This window comes from Battus philenor, unplaced genomic scaffold (genome assembly GCF_028537555.1).
Source record: "Battus philenor isolate CCGP_79_NKW_IND1 unplaced genomic scaffold, ilBatPhil1.0.hap1 SCAF_30, whole genome shotgun sequence".
Classification (NCBI taxonomy): domain Eukaryota; kingdom Metazoa; phylum Arthropoda; class Insecta; order Lepidoptera; family Papilionidae; genus Battus; species Battus philenor.
Genome location: NW_027181694.1, coordinates 1,605,227 through 1,626,593, shown reverse-complemented (window position 1 = coordinate 1,626,593; position 21,367 = coordinate 1,605,227). Strand labels below are relative to the sequence as shown.

The window sequence follows — 21,367 nt, the reverse complement described above, 5'->3', positions numbered from 1 at the left end:
TTGAAGTTATTTATAGATTTTTGTGTAAAGTTCTCGGAAATTCTGACCAAGTACTATCTCGAACTTACTAGAACCTTATCCCTAGTATAAATAGGTGTACTCCCCATGTCGACAGTTCAGTGTTGTTTTTCAAGTTCTAAGATTAAGATTTACGATCAGAGATACAAAGTGACTATTTAGTAAGTTATTTGAATAGTGATTTCTTGAGCGATTTGGAAGCGAAGTTTGGATTAAGCGGAAGTATACTTTGTGTTGAAGTAGGGTAACCATCTGATTTGTGAATAAAGTACTCCTTTTGAACCAGTGGTGTTTCATTTCGAGTCAGAACCCACAGTACGTAACAAAATTAAAAAACAGTGTAAGTTTTAAAAAGAGCCTTCCGTTGCTACATTCAGTGCTTATAGTACTTAAGTAACTTCGCATTTCTTTTCTGCAACACGTTGCAATTGTGTTCTTTCACGCCTCATGTTTTCAAATCTTGAACTTTAAGCTTTTGGTATTATATTGTTTTTTTTTTTAAATTAATTAAAACAAATGCATTCCATTTTCAATTTCTCAAAACATCGTATGTCCTTTTTTTCTTTTATTCTCTCGAGGAAAAGGAAATTAATATAACGCAGGTTCTAATGGTCGCTCCCCGGGGGAATTTCCGATTAGCATTAACGTTCTTTAAGCTGCGAAAGCTCTTTCAGTATCTCTATAAAGATTCCGTGAGAATTTTGTTAGAGGCGCTTTTGAAAGGTTTTTGTATTTTTAGTCTCTCATAACAAAGGTGTGAATTAGGAGAATGTACATTTTATATTTTCGATATCACCTTATTTAATTTTGCTATTTATATTCACATTCCTCTAGCTTCACCCAACGATCTTTAAAAAGACCGGTGTTCAATAATCCATGTGTGAGCAGGGATCTTTTTTACAATATATCTCATTTTCTTTTAATTTTTATTTTCAGCTGATGAACACCCACTGCAAGGCATGACCAATTTAAATGAGTGGGGTTCTTTTTGAAGTTGTTAAGATATGATGGATCTTGTCTACCATCTCATGTTCGTCACTCGAGAATCTTTCGGTCCCTATTTACTTCTTTATTTCAGCCGGTGGACTCCCACTGCATGGCATAGGCAATTTAAATGAGTGGATTTGTTTTAAATTGTAAAGATACAATGGATCTTGTCTACCATCTCGTGGTCGGCACTCGAGAATCTTTCGGCTCCCATTTACTTCTTTATTTCAGCCGGTGGACGCTCATTGTAAGGCATAGGCAATTTAAATGAATGGATTTGTTTTGAAGTTGTTAAGATATAATGAATCTTGTCTACCATCTCGTGGTCACCACTCGAGAATCTTTCGGATCCAATTTACTTCTGTATTTCAGCCGGTGGACGCCCACCGCGAGGCATAGGCAATTTAAATGAGTGGGGTTTTTTTGAAGTTGTTAAGATATAATGAATCTTGTCTACCATCTCGTGGTCACCACTCGAGAATCTTTCGGATCCTATTTACTTCTGTATTTCAGCCGGTGGACGCCCACTGCAAGGCATAGCCAATTTAAATGAGTGGATTTGTTTTAAATTGTAAAGATACAATGGATCTTGTCTACCATCTCGTGGTCGGCACTCGAGAATCTTTCGGCTCCCATTTACTTCTTTATTTCAGCCGGTGGACGCTCATTGTAAGGCATAGGCAATTTAAATGAATGGATTTGTTTTGAAGTTGTTAAGATATAATGAATCTTGTCTACCATCTCGTGGTCACCACTCGAGAATCTTTCGGATCCAATTTACTTCTGTATTTCAGCCGGTGGACGCCCACCGCGAGGCATAGGCAATTTAAATGAGTGGGGTTTTTTTGAAGTTGTTAAGATATAATGAATCTTGTCTACCATCTCGTGGTCACCACTCGAGAATCTTTCGGATCCTATTTACTTCTGTATTTCAGCCGGTGGACGCCCACTGCAAGGCATAGCCAATTTAAATGAGTGGGTTTTTTTTTTGTAGTTGTTAAGATATAATGGATCTTGTCTACCATCTCGTGGTCGTCACTCGAGAATCTTTCGGTCCCTATTTACTTCTTTATTTCAGCCGGTGGACGCCCACTGCAAGGCATAGCCAATTTAAATGAGTGGGTTTTTTTTTTGAAGTTGTTAAGATATAATGGATCTTGTCTACCATCTCGTGGTCGTCACTCGAGAATCTTTCGGTCCCTATTTACTTCTTCTTTTCAGCCGGTGGACGACCACTGCAAGGCATAGTCAATTTAAATGAGTGGGGTTTTTTTTGAAGTTGTTAAGATATAATGGATCTTGTCTACCATCTCGTGGTCGTCACTCGAGAATCTTTCGGTCCCTATTTACTTCTTCTTTTCAGCTGGTGGACGCTCCTTGCAAGGCATAGTCAATTTAAATGAGTGGGTTTTTTTTTGAAGTTGTTAAGATATAATGGATCTTGTCTACCATCTCGTGGTCGCCACTCGAGAATCTTTCGGATCCTATTTACTTCTTCTTTTCAGCCGGTGGACGACCACTGCAAGGCATAGTCAATTTAAATGAGTAGGGTTTTTTTTGAAGTTGTTAAGATATAATGGATCTTGTCTACCATCTCGTGGTCGTCACTCGAGAATCTTTCGGTCCCTATTTACTTCTTCTTTTCAGCTGGTGGACGCTCCTTGCAAGGCATAGTCAATTTAAATGAGTGGGTTTTTTTTGAAGTTGTTAAGATATAATGGATCTTGTCTACCATCTCGTGGTCGTCACTCGAGAATCTTTCGGTCCCTATTTACTTCTTCTTTTCAGCTGGTGGACGCTCCTTGCAAGGCATAGTCAATTTAAATGAGTGGGTTTTTTTTTGAAGTTGTTAAGATATAATGGATCTTGTCTACCATCTCGTGGTCGTCACTCAAGAATCTTTCGGTCCCTATTTACTTCTTCTTTTCAGCTGGTGGACGCTCCTTGCAAGGCATAGTCAATTTAAATGAGTGGGGTTTTTTTTGAAGTTGTTAAGATATAATGGATCTTGTCTACCATCTCGTGGTTACCACTCGAGAATTTTTCGGATCCTATTTACTTCTTCTTTTCAGCCGGTGGACGACCACTGCAAGGCATAGTCAATTTAAATGAGTGGGGTTTTTTTTGAAGTTGTTAAGATATAATGGATCTTGTCTACCATCTCGTGGTCGTCACTCGAGAATCTTTCGGTCCCTATTTACTTCTTCTTTTCAGCTGGTGGACGCTCCTTGCAAGGCATAGTCAATTTAAATGAGTGGGTTTTTTTTTGAAGTTGTTAAGATATAATGGATCTTGTCTACCATCTCGTGGTCGCCACTCGAGAATCTTTCGGATCCTATTTACTTCTTCTTTTCAGCCGGTGGACGACCACTGCAAGGCATAGTCAATTTAAATGAGTAGGGTTTTTTTTGAAGTTGTTAAGATATAATGGATCTTGTCTACCATCTCGTGGTCGTCACTCGAGAATCTTTCGGTCCCTATTTACTTCTTCTTTTCAGCTGGTGGACGCTCCTTGCAAGGCATAGTCAATTTAAATGAGTGGGTTTTTTTTGAAGTTGTTAAGATATAATGGATCTTGTCTACCATCTCGTGGTCGTCACTCGAGAATCTTTCGGTCCCTATTTACTTCTTCTTTTCAGCTGGTGGACGCTCCTTGCAAGGCATAGTCAATTTAAATGAGTGGGTTTTTTTTTGAAGTTGTTAAGATATAATGGATCTTGTCTACCATCTCGTGGTCGTCACTCAAGAATCTTTCGGTCCCTATTTACTTCTTCTTTTCAGCTGGTGGACGCTCCTTGCAAGGCATAGTCAATTTAAATGAGTGGGGTTTTTTTTGAAGTTGTTAAGATATAATGGATCTTGTCTACCATCTCGTGGTTACCACTCGAGAATTTTTCGGATCCTATTTACTTCTTCTTTTCAGCCGGTGGACGACCACTGCAAGGCATAGTCAATTTAAATGAGTGGGGTTTTTTTTGAAGTTGTTAAGATATAATGGATCTTGTCTACCATCTCGTGGTCGTCACTCGAGAATCTTTCGGTCCCTATTTACTTCTTCTTTTCAGCTGGTGGACGCTCCTTGCAAGGCATAGTCAATTTAAATGAGTGGGTTTTTTTTTGAAGTTGTTAAGATATAATGGATCTTGTCTACCATCTCGTGGTCGTCACTCGAGAATCTTTCGGTCCCTATTTACTTCTTCTTTTCAGCTGGTGGACGCTCCTTGCAAGGCATAGTCAATTTAAATGAGTGGGTTTTTTTTTGAAGTTGTTAAGATATAATGGATCTTGTCTACCATCTCGTGGTCGCCACTCGAGAATCTTTCGGATCCTATTTACTTCTTCTTTTCAGCCGGTGGACGCCCACTGCTTCATCATCATCGCCATGGTAACCGGTCTCGTGCTGTCCACATCCATTGACTTCCTGTAACTTACTTGTGTTGTCGGTCTTAGTGGGGGGCCGACCCATGCCACGTCTGCTAGGTCGTGGTCGCTACATGAGAACCTTTATCTCCAACGCCCATCAGTTACAAGACTTCAGACGAGCAATTCTTCGAGCTACGACGGTGATATTGGTTCTTCTGCGGAACACCTCATTTCTGATTCAATCTCCCGTCGAAGCTCCGAGCATACTATATTTTTAAATACATCATTCTTATTGTTCGTTCGTTCGTTCTTTTTTCTTTCTATTCACATCATCTTACATTCCTTCTCATTCTTTTCTCTGTATTCCTCATCTCACTTTTTTCGTCTCGTATTTATTATATTAATTTATTACCTAATGTTTTATTAATTCTCATTTCTTTTTCTATTTCTTACTTAGTTTAAGTTAGCCGTAATCACAGATTAAAAAAATATCTCGTTAATAATTGTATTTATAATATTTTAACAGAAACCGAGAAAGGCATGATGACAATCCTCATTGTTTCGCAATTCCCTGCTAGCTGAGATAAGATAAGATAAGGTAAAGTTTACTTGCTTTCATAACATCTAGTAACAATGGTATCCAAATTACAATACAACACAATAGTCTTGAATTAAAATAATAAAATTAATAAATAAGCCAAATTATATATATTGCAATAGTATTGTAATACACATATTTAAATATACATTTATGACATATATATCTATCTACATATACTATTTATAAATAAATAATAAAATCCAAATTATTACCGGAAGGTATATCAGATATGTAACATATAGTGTACTTAATACAGTCAATTGTTTCAATAATGATATAGAACCTCTTTACTATTAAGGCTGTTCATTTATATATATTTTAACCAATGAAGGTACTTACAGATTTCTTCAGGAACGACACGAAACCGTAGCCCTTGGATTTGAGTGTTTGTGGATCACGAACGACACGACAGTCTCTGAAACAATATTAAACTTGAATTAATATATACATATATGTTAATAAATACAAATCAAGTATACAGGATGTTTAGATATAAGTGTAAAAACTTTAAAACGGTTAATACATATCTCATTATAATACATATCGCATCATATCATATCACGACTACCACTGCATGTGCGGAAGTGGCTAAATATTTGTCCTTTTCTTGCATAACAATATTAAAATATAAATTAATTTAGCATATTTTAGAGGGAACATTATATATAAATGTGTGGAAATATGTACAAAGGGTTTAAAACTGATAAATGAGCTATACATTCACCAATTTAAAGATTTTACACATATAAACAATCATACTGTATAAAAAAATGTTTGACGAGATTATATTTCATATAATATTTACATGAAAAATGTTTTAAACTCATATAAATAAATTCATTTCACTTGAGCTTCTAGGTGGAGTAATTAGGTTAGTTATCGACGATAAAATAATTTCATTACATTTTTAATATGCTAAGGCGATGGTTATAGGAGTAAAGCGTAGCGGGAGCGGGAGCGTTTTTTAATAATCTCTTAAAGAGAATTAGTAATAGGTACTTTAAAACTTTTGCACCTATTTTAACTATTATACAGTAAGTGATAATTTTATATTAAAATGTGACCAATAACTTCTGGCACTACAAAGTCTGCACAGACATATAGAAAACAATATATATATATATATATATATATATATATATATATATATATATATATTGTGTTTATGAAACTAGTCTGTAAAAGATTGTTTTGCTTATGTAAATCTACATATAGTATATTTGAGTTATATCGTAAACGCATATAAAAGTTAAATGATAAATAAAAACAAAAAAATCTTTCGAATACGTTTTTTACGTAATACGTTATCATTTCTGTATCCATTGATTTGATTATACTGGAAGGCTGTTATGTTAAAGTTGAAGCCTTAAAAAGCTATGGGGTATTGTCGTTTCAGTCCTAAGACAAACACTGGAAGGTAAAGGTATTTACTAAGATATGGGATATACCATAATCGCCATCGCTTGGCAGACGGGTTGGCGATTGCAGTGTGGTATTATGGTACGCAGAGAACGCTGCTGTCTATCCTTTGAAAACTTTTATTGTGCAGTGGCAATCCTATACAAATATTGCACAAAGTTTGAATTATACAAGGTTGTATTTCGGGAATCGAATACGTGACCACCGATCGCAAGTCTCATTCCTTTATTGCCGGACTAACACTACTCTATTGATAAAGTACAAATATTTAATGAGTTTAATATCTATTAATAATCATCCTGTAGATTATAGTTGTATTTACGACTGGTAATTTTTCTCTCAATAGGAACATTTCAAGTGGTTTATAGATAAAATGGTTTAGTTTAGATTAATTTTAACATATATATATATATATATATATACAGATATATATATATATATATATATATATATATATATATATATATATATTTTAATATGAAAGCCTATCTATGTGCGCAATTATCTGTGCATTCACTGTTGGACATGGGCCTTCTCCATATATATTTATAGCGCATGTAAGACTTACGTCACGCTTCCTGGACCGTGGTCTCTAGCCAAATACATTTGGTACACGCACATCCAAGAGTAACCTGTTCACTTTACTCTTAAAGGCTCCAGAGTTTAACTCATCAGGAAAAATAGACCCAGACAGGTTCCAACCCTTGGCAACTCTCACCAAAAACGAGCTGTGAAATCGTTTAGTTCGATTTTTGGGTATGTCGACAACGTATTGATAAAACTTTTGCCTGCGCCTAGTAGTCCGATAAAGGAATGGAGATGGCTTAATTAGGTCGAAAAGAGCCTTCGGGCAGTATCTAAAGTGTATCCTATAAAAAACCGATAAGATGGCAACTCGATAACGATGTAAGAAAAGGACCAATATTAAGCCACTTCCGCACATGCAGTGGTAGTCGTGCAATAAAGTTCACCGCCCGCCAGCCCGCTGATAAATGCGTATGCGGCAAACAATGCGAATCACACAACCGCCAAATTACTCAATACGTGTTTCACCCCTCCACGGGGCATCTTTAGGAGTTATGTTACACCGATTAGTGCCAAACACAGAGACTCTGTGCGGAAGTGGCTAAATATTGGTCCTTTTCTTACTTTGGATGGTCTTCCGCGAGGTAACCATGACTCCATTAAAAATCGATAACTATGCTCAAAGGTGTATATATACTATGGGTGAAATAATGATGGTAATGATTTATCCATCAAGCAAGTCTTGGATATTAATGTTTAATTGTAAAAAAATAAATCACTTTTCAAATAGGAAGGGTAAGTAAGGCGCTAAAATGTCGCTCCGAGAAAATTCATGAGAAACATTTTAGGCGCTGCGAAGTGGGTGTTCTTATCACAGAGTAATTTTAAGGCATCGAGGACTGCATTAAGTTTTATGTTGGTTATTAAAAATTCACTTGTCTTCCATTAGAGAGAGAGTTCTGAAGTAGAGTGAGATGGAAGTCCGGAGATTTTTTATTATGTAATTGTTTTTAAAATAAAAAATGGACCATCTTTACGTAATATCTCTGCATTATGTATACAAATTTATTTTAATGCTTCCATTGTATTATTCGCAGAAGTAAATTTTATGTTATATCGATTTTCTTTATTAGTTTCACTATTTTTGAAACAAAGAAAAACCGCACAAAAAAATTGCTGTCTCATTGCTTTTTTTTAAATGTAACTTTATTTATAACCAGTCATACACAAATAATACAGCCGAAAATATTTAATAATAAGATATGTGCTATTTCAGAAAACACTTCTGCCTCTCTCTTTATCGATGTAACATTGAAAGTTATGGATTTTCATGTAAAGACAGGTTCAATGTTTTCAGGAGCCCTTGAAGATCGACTGACCCCTGGCTTATATCCACGCTCTTCTTTTGTCTTCCATAAGATCTTGCATTCATCCCTCCTATGTCCTTCTCATTCTCTTTCTATCGTTACCTTTCATACTTCGCTTCTCTTTGCACTACCTCCGAAACACTGTAAAAATTAAAAATTTTTATTTGATCTTTATTTTACAATTTATTTATTTACATTTAGTTTCACATCCACTATTTTTACACACTTTTATTTATTTATTTATCATACATGTTTGTTTCCCAATATTCATTTCTCTTTTATTATCTTCTTATAGTACTCCAGAATGATATGGCTTCTTCCTTCTTGACTAACTAAGCTAGGCGATTTTCTTTCCTCCGCTTATGTGTACAACGACCTGGTCCACACTTGGGTTACAGATCCACCAGGTACTCTCCTTGAACTTAAACCTATGAAGGTTTGAGAATCCTCCGTGCGTTGTGAAGACAAGAACTGCGTCCACTTCCGATAAACAAGTTCTTATTAACCAAGGCAATAAGACAGGTTCAAGAACGTTCACCAGTCACGAGGCTCAGGGGCTAAAGAGCGAGGTGATCATCATTCCAACAACAAGAACAGTGTTCAGTTCCGATAAACAAGTTCTCAATAACCAAAGAAATAAGACAGGTTCAAGAACGTTCACCATTCACGAAGCTCAGGGGCTAAAGATGATGATCATCATTCGAACAACAGACGCCCGAGGGCTGTACAACAGTGTCACGCGATAGCAATATCACGTCACACACGTGCGTGCATTACACGGATGAGACTCAAGATGCGATCGCAAGATTCATAAATGTGAAGATACTGGCGCACAACCTGAGGATTTTTTTTATGGCCCCCGATATTAGGGGCCTCTCGTACCCCTAACTTTTTGGGATCAGAGACTTTGTTGTTCAATAATTTTTTCAGTCTTTTCTTTATTTATCACTCTCTTTCAAGCGTCACAATATCTTTCATTCTTTACTTTTGTCCTTCACAATATCTTTCGTTTTGCTCTTTTATACCTTCTTTCTTTCCTCGCCTTTCTTCCATCATTTTACTCTAAGGTGGCTAGGTACATTTTATTTATTTATATTCTTTAATTTTATCTTACATTTATTTTATCTTTATTTACACATTTATTTTACTTTCTTAATTCTTCATTACACATTTCTTTTTCTATTTCTTATTATTAGTTAACAATTTATTTTGTGCAGAGTTTATTAAGTACCTTATTCTATACAGTTTTATTTCTTTCAACCGTATCACTCGCCACCCCACGAGCGAAAGATAGAAATGATGGGCGAAGGTTGTCGTCGCCCATCATAACGGCGATGCTCTCTATGTCTATCTTTAGCTTTGTTTCAGTCTCTAGGGCAATGCGCATCCGTGCATGTGCACGTGCGTGTATTACACGGACGAGACTCAAGATACCAACCCAAGGTTCTGCACCGTAGATACTGGCGCACAACCTGAGGATCGCAATATGGAGTAGGCATGAGGAAGTGGTTGCACGAAGCGTAATCAAACATAAAAAATAAGGAAAACCGTGTTCAGTTCTACCTGGCGACGCATGTGGTTGGCCGGGACGATGTCCGAGAAATCGAAGAAGAGGTCACAGTGTTTCGAGAAATATGTTTTTTTTAGCCCCCGCTGTTGGGGACCTCTCCTTCCACCCCATATTTAATTGGGAACATGGTTTTATATTTCTTAATTTATATTATAAATTAATAACTTTTTTTTTACTAGAATTTTTATTTTCGTTCTCGTCTTCCATAGTACACTATCTTTTTTTTCTTCTTCTATCATTCTACAATTCCATCTTCCTTTCTCAAGAGAAATATGCTTTTAACTTTTGTAATAGTTCAGGTCGTATCTCCTCTGGCCTCTCGCCAAATGATGTCTTGTCATGATCATATATTTTTATCGGGCATATTAAAATGTCTTATTTATAACTTGTAATTTGTTTTGCTATTAAGTAAATATAGGCATTATGGATTTATAAATAAGTGGCAATTTAAGTTGTACCTTTGAATCACATATAGTTTGATTGGTTTTAGGAGTAAAAACTTTAGGAGTACGAATGTACAGTTCATTTGCTGTCAATTGATGTATGATTGTTAAAAAATTAATCGATTTTTAAATAATAAATAATATAAAGATGATATAGTAAGAAAATATATGACGGTGCAGTCGCGTCATCTTGTTGTTAAAGTCAGGAGTGACTTGTCAGTTGCTAGCGGGGCGGCCATCCTGGATCGAGGCGGTTTTTGAACGAATGGCCGCTAGCGCACCGCGTGAGACGAATCGCTCAACATCGTAGGAATCATTCTGATTTCCTACTTTATTATTATCTGATTGTGTAAAGAAAGTGATTATAAACAAAATACAGCAATTATTTTGAATCATACGCAAGATTATTTTAATTTTCACATTTTCATAATCTCAGACGACCACGCCCCCCTGACATGGTTTCTGATGAAGGCTCCTGCGCTTTCAGGTATTATTTATTATATATTAAAATTAATAAAATAGCCAACATCGCTGACGTCTGAATTCAAATGGGTGTTCTAAAGAGTCTAACCCTTAAATGCATGATGATCAAAAACTGCAGCCATTTAAACATAAAATGAATACTACACTTGTATATTTTTCTTGCTACACTTGTATATCTGCTACATATGCATAAAAACTGTTACACATTTTTTCAATTTTTCTCTGCATTATAGTGTACTTATATGGAAGATATATATTTTTAAAAGTATAAATAAAAGTCATGCATTTAAGGGTTAAAAAAAAGTTTTCTAATCGTGTGTTGTCAATTTGAAATTCGAATTAAGAGTTCTTTTTTCAAAATGAACAGCGTTCTTTATTTCTTTATGAATGATCTGTTTCGAAAACAATGTACATTCGAATGCCGAACACAACCCCCGGGCGAATTGAAACTTACGTACTGCCAATTACGGCACACCGGTGCCTCAGGAGAAATCTAGTTCGATGAAAGGTTCCGCATAATTCTCGAAGAGCAATTTTAACCCTTCTTTGCATGGTGATGGAAATTTCCATCATAACATTTAGTCAAAAAAAAAAGATACTCAAAACCCTTGTAACGTAAATTTGTTGTTGCTCGCAACTTTTTAAGCGACTATTGCGTACAACAAAACGCGGTTGTCGAAAAATAGCAAAGGTCACTGTGAATTACCAGACCTAGAACTTGTTATGCTGCTGTTTGTTGAGACTGGAAGAAAGGAGCGAGATTTTAAATTGTTTTATGGAAATAAACGGAGATATAAAATACAATAAAAAATGAAAATGAGTGGAAAAAAGGTTTGTTTTCATGTTTTTGTTATTTTATGTACAATTTAAATCAAAAAACTATAAATGAATTTCTTAAAACGTTGTGATAGAAATTTACATCACTATGCAGTAACTTCACTTGTAATGTATGGGAATTTTTTTTTGTAAATGTTTATTTTATGTTGTTTTTTGGGGAAACTTGAATGAAAGAGATATTGCAGATTATCTTTGTAAGTTATAAGGCGGTTGGCTCTCAGAAGATGGTCTTAATGACCAAGATTCCGATGATGAAAACCACGATGCTGATGAAATTATAAGTGTTGCAGGAGGAGAATGATGATGACGATGTGGATGAAACTGCTGATGTTGAACCTCCTCTTGTAAAACCAGACGATCAAGAACCCTCTCACACATCAAATTCATCTAATTTGCAGTCTTCATCCAGTTTTCCATTTGACAAAAGAAACTTGATTTGGAAAAAAAGGAATCTGGTGTGTGACACAGATAAAATTACTTTCTTGGGGAGTTCTGCTGCTTCAGGTGGTCTATCACACCTAGAAACTCCATATCAATGTTTTAACCATTTTATCTCTAAATTTATATAAAAAACAGAGTAATCCCAGTTCATCTATATCATATACAGAATATGATTTGTATAAGTTCTTTGGTATATTATTATACATGCCAGTAATCAAATTTCCTAGCACAAGATCATACTGGTATACATACTGATATTACTTGTCCGTTTATTGTCCAAGAACACAATAAACATATGGGAGGAGTAGATCTTATGGATAGCTTTTTGGGCAGAAATCATATTAAAATGGGGTCTAAAAAGTGGTATTTGCGTATTTTTTTTAATCTATTTGATCTTGCTATTATAAACTCTTGGATTGTTTATAAAAAAAATGCTCAAGAAAGTGATGAACCTAAAAAGAGTCTGCTTACAATGGGCCAATTCAGAAATGAATTGTCCTTTGTGCTATGCAACAAAGGAACCACCAAAGCAGCTAAAAGAGGGCGTCCTGGTACCAGTGTACTAGAAGAAGAATTACAATCAAAAAAAGAAAAGGTTCTCCAGCTCCACCACCTCCAAAAGACATAAGAAAAGATGGTGCTGAACATTGACCAAAAGTAGGTGGGTCACCCCGGTGCAAATTTCCCAAATGTAAAGGCTATTCTACAATTTCGTGTAATAAATGTGGCGTCAATTGGTGCTTAAATAAAATAATTATTGTTTTTTGAATTATCACTAAGAATGAAGAAGACTAAGTAAACAACTTTTTTTATTTATTTAGTACCGGGCTAAATATGTGAAACTGCATGATGATGTAAATTTCCATCATATTGTTTTTTACATAATACATATTTTTATTCACACTAGGATTTTTTTAAATATTTTTCCTTTAATCTAGAGCATTAATTACATCACCATGATTTATTTTAAAAAAATAGTAAAAATCATGCAAAGAAGGGTTAAAGTCTTATTTATAGATTTTTTTTAACAAAGGCTTTGTTTTTCAATGTTGATATACATGCTGAATTTCTTAATCCTTTCAGCCGATGATAGACATCTGAAAGATCGCCACGACGAAAGGCAACTTCAGACAAGAAATTCGGGCAACGCTGGTAATCTTGGTCGTTCAGCAGATCCCACCATTATTCATTTAAATTTAATTTTAACTAATAATGAATCGTGTCTGTGTGTTGAGGATTGTCAAATAATTAAAAGAAGTAAAAGAGACTATTAACTATATATATATATTAACTACTATCAAGCCATTGCACATGGCAACACCTTTATCGACGCACAACCATGGCAACATATTGTGTTGGCTGACCAGGTCACATATATCCATTTCGTTATGTTCTTGGCGCTGACCACGTTTGAGAATGTCTTCCCGGACGCCGGAACAATTCCTTTACTCTTCACTGCCCTGGCGTATGTACATTGACATTTCGGTGGATATTTTGGTTTTGGTTCTTCTGTGCATTTATCTATTTATGATTCGATATCGCAGTGAAACTCGGAGTATAGCCCTCTCCATTGCTCTGAGGGGTGGTCTTGAGCCTTCTTCTCAGGCTTAGATCTATCGCTAGCTATCCGATATTTAAATCTACTGGGGCCTGAGCGCTGGTGGAGAGATGGCCACCTGATCATTTTGGCGAATCTCACGAGATGAGAGACGCGAGGGTGGAGTTCCGTATATACCAGCGTTGACGGCTTACACTCCGTTTGCTTCGCCAGGGGCGGCTCTAGCTCGTGTAGCGCCCGTGTGCAATGAAACCCTGGCGCCCCCTAGGCCTAACCCTGCCCCCCCCTCCGCCGACTATAACTATTAACATTGCCGTCGTAACAAGAAAGTGTTTTCATATTCCAACAAGCTATTTTATAAGTAGGTATAGCTTATAGTGTGGTATTAGTTACAGCCTTTCTTCTTGTGACGGCAGAATAACACTCATTGTTTTTTGCTTGTAGCACATCTGTGTTGCGAAACTACCGCTTAATTTGGAACCTTGGTTACCTTTTTATGCTTAGTTTAGAATTCGAACTGCGATAGATTCCAAGACGATGCTCTTAGCTGTCTCAAGGAGCGCACCTGAGACGGCGCCGTCCGTGTGCATTGCACACCCTGCACTATAGGTTTTTTTTTTCTTTTCTTTTTTTTGGCCCCCGCTGTTGGGGACCTCTCCTTCCACTCGTTCGTGACGGCTTTCCTTATCTATCCACCACTTAATTATTGTATTTTTGAAGATAAATTCTCGGCGGCTACCTTCTTAATCCTATGTCCCAAGGTAGCTCCTGGCTGCTCCCTTCGTCAACCACGGAACCAAAATGACTCCTGGTACTAGCAAATTGCAACTGTCGCAATTCCAATTAGACTTTGTTGATTTTTGCAATTGGATTTTACTTATCTTGGCTGCAGCTCCTCCAGTCCTGGCCTTAAAAATACGTTCGATAGGTCAAACGATAAGCCTTGAGTAGGCCCACGTCGCCACAGTTCCTGTGCAGAGTTTTCACTTGTTTGTTTTAGCGTTTAAGCACTGTATTCACTAATTTCACATAAATCCAGATTTTGTATGATTTTTAAATTTCTAGTTTCAGTGCGTTCGGGGTAAGAGCGCGCTTTTTTTGGTGTAAAAAGCTCTTTTCTCTCGGGAGCTGCGGTAGGACCCGAACTATTGGTTAAGCCGCCCCTGCTGTGAGCTATGTGACCAAGTTGCTGCCACTTCAACCTGTCAATCTGGTAGGCTATATAGGTTACTTTAAGCTAAGGATATTTTTCTTCTTAACACGTTCACTGCGGCTTGAGGTCGATTCAACCTCATGGTAGACTTTGCACTGGCGCGGCGCGTAAAACTCGTGTTTTCTCTCTAGTGCGGCGGCTGTTTACACTCAACCGTATGAGGTATGACAAAGACAAATATAGCTTTCTTTATGTCTGCGAAGCATTGACTCAATATTGTAAAAAAATATTGATGAACATGAGGCAGAAAAGGCCTCAACCGCACTACTAGGAAGTTCAGCTTGAGGCTGATTCGACCTCAGCCGCACCAGCTGAAAGTTCTTCAAAATTGGGCCCGCAGTGAACGTGTTAACTTAGTTCATACTTCGTTAAGCGACAGTTTGACTACATACACACGTGTATTCTTAGAACTCTTCATAGCGGGATATTTAAAAGCATAAAAAATCGCTAATAAAAATTCTTTTATCACACTTCAATTGTACTTTTAAAACAGTCGATATTAAAATTCGAATTTATCTCGATATGAATATTCATATATACTCGATATCGTTCGAATGTTAATATTCTTTTTGAATTTTAAAATAGAGTGGAACTGTGAAGAGTTACATTTGTACATTTTGTTACAGAATTTTTTATAGGCACATTTATCCGCGATGTCGTATCAGGAATAGGAATATCCGGAGACGGATGAAAGTAACCGTAATAGTCCAGCAGGTAAGAGAACAGTGACAGGGGGAAGATAGAGAGCAGAACAGATGTCGAAGCCTTAAGGTTCCGGAGGTATATATGAACTTGTTAAATTCGGAAGACACTGGATGTAGACAGTCATAAACCGGAATTTTACAATTTAGGGGGGGGGGGGGGGATGTAATTTGAGCGACGCAACATGACATTGCAAAAAAGTAAACTCTTAACATATAAATAAACATATATATTTATGTATAGTAGTAATAAATAATCACATATACATATATGTATTAATTACTACATTAGTATGTTTAGATTTTAACTAGATATAAGTGTAAATAAAGGATACAAAATGAATTGTTTTCTGAAAATTTAATGCGACATCTAGCAATTCATTTACACAGGGTAGGTCTAACATAAAAAAACTATTTAATATGTTTTAAAATTTACTTTACTATATATGGATATTTACCAGGATTTAATTTAAAAAAATATATCATTGCTATATATTTCTTGGTATTACTTCACCAATTTCTTTATTTAAGAAACACTGGCACTACCGTGAATTGCATAAATCGTATTTAACACGCAATAAGCGTTTTACAGTAATAAAAAAAAAATAATTTAAAACAATAAACGCATCGCCATCCGCTAAGCGATCCAATGCGAATAAATTTCTGAGAAACGACCGCGCGGCATAACCCCTCCTCGCGTCCCGCGCGGTTTGTGTTTGCTCGGGTTGTCAGTTTTAAATTTTAACGAATTGGCGTACTCTGTAGAAACAGACATACCGCAGATAATTATATATATAATATGTATAACAACATAGATAATGACATTTAAATATATATACAGATAATTATATATATACACTAGCTAATCCCGCAAACGATGTTTTGCAAAAAAAATGATATTTAAATTTACAAATAAAAAATAAGGGTTGATCGTAGAGGGGTGAAAATTTATGGTTGTATGTATTCTTGTATGCTGTATCATAAAAAAATAAAAACAAAAAATTTCGTTAAAAAAAATTTTAAGTGTGAACAACCTTTATCACTTAGGGGTATAGAAAATAGATAGTAGCCGATTCTCAGACCTACTGAATACGCATAATAAATTTGGTAAAAATCAGTCAAGCCGTTTCAGAGGAGTTCAAGTTCGAACACCGTGACACGAGAATTTTATATATTAGATATAGACATAAACAAAATTTTATAAAATTCTGATATAAATTAATAATATATTATCTGTTGACATTTTTGTTCACACACACGCCGCGCAAATGTTTGAACAAAGGGTGGCCAAGCTCCTTGACAGTTCGAGCCATTGTTCGAAATTTGAAATTTTTCAGCCGCAATTTATTACGCATTTAAAACATACAAACGAATATTTTTATTTACAAAAATCATATTTATTGAAATTATACGACAAAAGTACAAAATATGTCTATTGAAGTTAGATATATGCACACGTATATGACAGCACTCCTAACAATACTTAAGACGCCGGTTAGTTAATTACGATCGGTGTTTGGATTTCGCTAATTCTATACTGGAATAATAATAATAATTATTCACGCTAGTAATGTTTCGATTTCCCAGCAGCTGACATGGGTTATATAATTTTAAATATTAAAATAATTCGACAATCAATCGGAGCCAAAAATAATCGTTCAAAGACCCGCAGTTTGGTTACCCCTGGTCTATATTATTCCAACAGATGTTGTGTTCATATAATTCCGTTAAATGATTTGAAGAAATATAAAAATTTTGTAATATTTAAAAACATGTGTGTATTCTTTTATGAAGAGTATTCCTCCGTTCGATTTTAAAAATAAATACAATGTAACATATTTTATATAATTTTCAATAACTTAGCATAAGTTTTATATGAATAAATTCTTTAAATCCAATAGGGTTCCGTATTGAATTGTCATTTGGTTCAATTTGAACATCGTTGATTTATTTTATCTACGACTAGCAGTGCTCGCGACTTCGTTCGCGTAGAATTTAAGTAAAAAAAAAAATATTTCAATTTTTTTCTGTAAGAAAATCTCTAAAATATAAGCCTAAGTTACTTCTTATTACATCATCTAACTGCCAGTATAAGGTTCGTCAAAATCGGTCTAGCCATTTCAGAGATTAATCCGAAAAACAGATATACAGACAAAAATTAAAAAAATATTTTTATGGTATACTTACCGTACATATATATATACATATGCGTAGTTTAAAAAGCGGTTATTTTAATATTATAAACAGGCACTCAAATTGTATTTATTTGTATATATAACATTTGTTCACAATTAATTGTCAGTATATAAAAAAAATAATGTCATAATAAAAGTATAAAATTAACTTACGATATTTCTCCAAAAGGAGCGAAAGCATCTCGAAGGCTTTGTGTTTCAATTTCTGGACTTAGGTCTCCGACGAAGATGTGGTAGTGTTCTGAAAAAAAAAACGGAAATTGTAGTGAAAAATAAATAAATAAATAACAATTGCATCAGACTAAAGACGACCACTGGAAAGCTTCCTCCCCCAAAGATATATATGGAGTGATATACCATAATCACCAGGCTGTGCATGGTGGTGATCGCAGTGTGGTATTATGGTACGCAGAGGACGCTGCTGCCCATCTTCTGGGTACTTCTTTATGAGCAGAGGATGTCGGAGTACGTATCTGCACTTTCTTCGATGAAGTATATATAGATTTATTACCAAAGCACATTGTCGAGGAAAAATATAGCCAAGAGTTTTTGACAAGAGTATTTAAAGTTAACACGACCTAACACAACGACTGCAAGCGCATCACTGATGGCGTCCGAATTCAAATCGGCGTTCGAAATTTGAATTCGAACGCGCGAGAATCGTTTTTCATTAATATTGTAATCGTAGTGGCCAGTGATGAAAAAAGTGTGAATTATATAAGGTTGTATCCTAGGAATCGAACATATGATCCTCCACCGCTGGGCTACCACGATAAACCTTTTTAATTTACTTTTATCAACATTTTACAATTGTCAGCAACATTTGAAGTTCATGTTTATGTCACTAGATGGCGCTGATTGCATTATAAGCAAACAGCAGTACTGTTTGACAGACATACAGTTTGTACGTACGAATTATATATATCAACTGTTGTTTATTATAATTTCAGCTATAATATGCTCACAGCTGGACGTATGATGTACTCATATATTTTTAATTTAACCAATTAGAAGCGGACTGCTGTTTATAATGACTTTAACGAAGTTCGTCTGTCAACTATATGGAATCTTTCTACATTGATTTTGCAGATACGTGGTTTTGGCAATAATATGTTGACGTTTTAGGGCCTTAGTCGTGATATATTCTGCCAATTAACATGCCAAACCTCTGTTGCAAGTTTCTCCTTTTCTCCTTCATTTCATCCAGTCAAAATGGTCAGGTACATAAGAAATAGGTCCAAAATAATTGTAAAAAAATTAGTTTTGACACAAACTAAAAATATGTTAAACGAAATTTTTATTTTAAAAGTTCAAAAAGCAGATGTTTTTTTGTTGGTAAAGTCAATTTTTATTTTTATTAATACGCTATCATACTGCGGTTTTCAAATTCTATTTTCAATGTATCATATAATATTTCTATAACATCGAAGCTTCAAATTAAAAAGAGCCTTTATTCACCCCTATACCGATTATTGAATTTTAACTGTCATCTTGCGTTTTGTTGAAGAAAAATACGATATACACCCCCTATACAGGGAGGGGGGTTGACATAAAATATACAGGATAATTGTGATGAAGGGAGGTTTTGCACACTTGTTGTCAATAAATGATACAACCTTACAAAAAAATCATTAGTTTCAGAAGTATTAAAAATCGTAACGAAAATAAATTAATAAAATCATTTACAGAATTAATTATTGTTAAGTAAGAATGCGAATTACCATTACCGTCGCATTGTTTGCCGCATGCGCATTTATCAGCGGGCTGGCGGGTGGTGCACTTTGTTGCACGACTACGACCGCATGTGCGAAAGTGGCTAAATATTGGTCCTTTTCTACTTAGGATGGACTTCCGCAAAATAACGCCTGATTCCATGAAATATATTAGTTATTGTTGATCTATGCCTGTATCTTATATACAGACATAAATTATTGCCGCATTACAATTTGAGAAATAAATTAATGTAACATATTTCAGAGTGATCACATTAAACAGTGTGATTGGAAATAGGTGATTTACACTTATAAATCATCCTGTATACAATGATGTTGGCATCGAAAGACAAGCTATATATTTCGCCACTTCAACCCCCTTAAACAGATCTGTGTCAATTAAACTCGAGTGATAAAATATTCAGACAGGTGAGATCCGGGGGACGATAGAGGGCGTTGTAAGGTATGAATTCTCCCCTCTTTATATTTCGAAAAAAGTCAAAATCCTGCTATGTATCGTTTTAAAAGTAAGCGGTTTGTTGGTAGCTTCACGTTTCTCTGAGTGATTATGGATGAAAATGTAACAAATTTAATTGCATATAAGAACATAAAGAATTGTACATTTCAGATTTATTGAATTATATATGGATTTATAATACGATCATATAAAGTTCAGAAAGCTTCTATTGATTAAAAAAAATGTTAAATAAAGTTTACTTGTTCTCGGTTTACTTGTACTTGGTCTCGGTTGAAATTGATGCTGTCAGCCCGGAGGCTTTTATGGTTTCATTGGAACTGAGTTCACGGAGAAAGGTTCCTTGAACTTAAACAGAAGCTGGACAGACGCGTTCCAGTTGATGACATTCGCACGTAGTGAACCGCTCTACCAGAGTAGAGCTGTGTAGTGTTGATGTTGTGCATTCTTGGGACGACAGCGTTGATCACAGGCGAGCCAAGGATGGATCCGGATCCAACCTCAGTTCGCCCACGATGTTCGTGGTTAGAGAGCTGGCGGCTGCCCCCTAAGAACGGGTGTTTTTTTTTATTTTTCTTATTTGTCCCTCGCTATTGGGGGCCTCTCGTACCCCCTATTGTGGGACAGGGACTTTACGGGCAATTTTAATTATTCACATAACTTTTCATTATTTACTTTCTCTTCTTTCATACTTCACATTGTCTTTCGGTCTATTCTTTCATGCCACAATTCTGCTGTCTTTCCCTTTGCTCTGTATCACCTTTCATTCATTCCTCTTTTCTTTTTATATTTTCATAACGAACGGGTGTTGTGGCGTGATGAGTAGCTGCGTTCTGTGGGGAATGTGGCAGGTGCAGTGGTTGCTGGTGCTGTCTGGTTAGCGCATGCATTGTTACAGTGAGAACCCTGTGATGTGAGCAGTAAGTCTTTGGGACGCCTCTTGGCTTTTATTGAGGTACAAGGGGAGTAGCGACAAGCACTCGTTATGCTTGGTTATGGCGGTGCACTTTGTTGCACGACTACCCCTGCATGTGCGGAAGTGGCTAAATATTGGTCCTTTTCTTACTAAAGATATAACAACACTATACAGATAGTATCTTACTAAAGATATAACAAGCTTTACACTATATATCGTATCGATAGTATCGTTACCGATCCGTAGACATAAGGTTGATTTTTGCGTGGACAACAGAAAATTAATAAAAAAATTGTAAGCTCGTATCGTGTAGGAAGTAGGTCGCTACGGGATACATAATGCAGGCCCCGGATCTACGCGTGATGAGGTCAGGTACCGTGCTCATTAGGCTAGTTATTGCTGCGGGCTAATCTACAACTAAAATAAAGCCTGCACAGCCTTATTATGCTACGCCGTAGCATGTGTTTTTATTTATGTAACAATTTTATTTTCGTTTCATTCAATATTTGCAAAAAAACACCTTGGCGATTTTTTGACGATTTT

At 35.8% G+C, this 21,367-nt stretch overlaps 1 protein-coding gene across 1 annotated transcript in view; it reads right to left on the bottom strand.

The window, feature by feature from the left end:
- The window catches only part of LOC137927405 (cytotoxic granule associated RNA binding protein TIA1), a 114,226-nt gene that overhangs the window by 40,508 nt on the left and 52,351 nt on the right, over window positions 1-21,367 (bottom strand). Inside the window, exons 2-3 of the mRNA XM_068771203.1 lie at window positions 17,875-17,962; window positions 5,309-5,384 (exon numbers count right to left, since the gene is read on the bottom strand). Of these exons, the coding sequence (XP_068627304.1) occupies window positions 5,309-5,384; window positions 17,875-17,962 (164 nt within the window). The remainder of the gene's footprint in view (window positions 1-5,308; window positions 5,385-17,874; window positions 17,963-21,367) is intronic.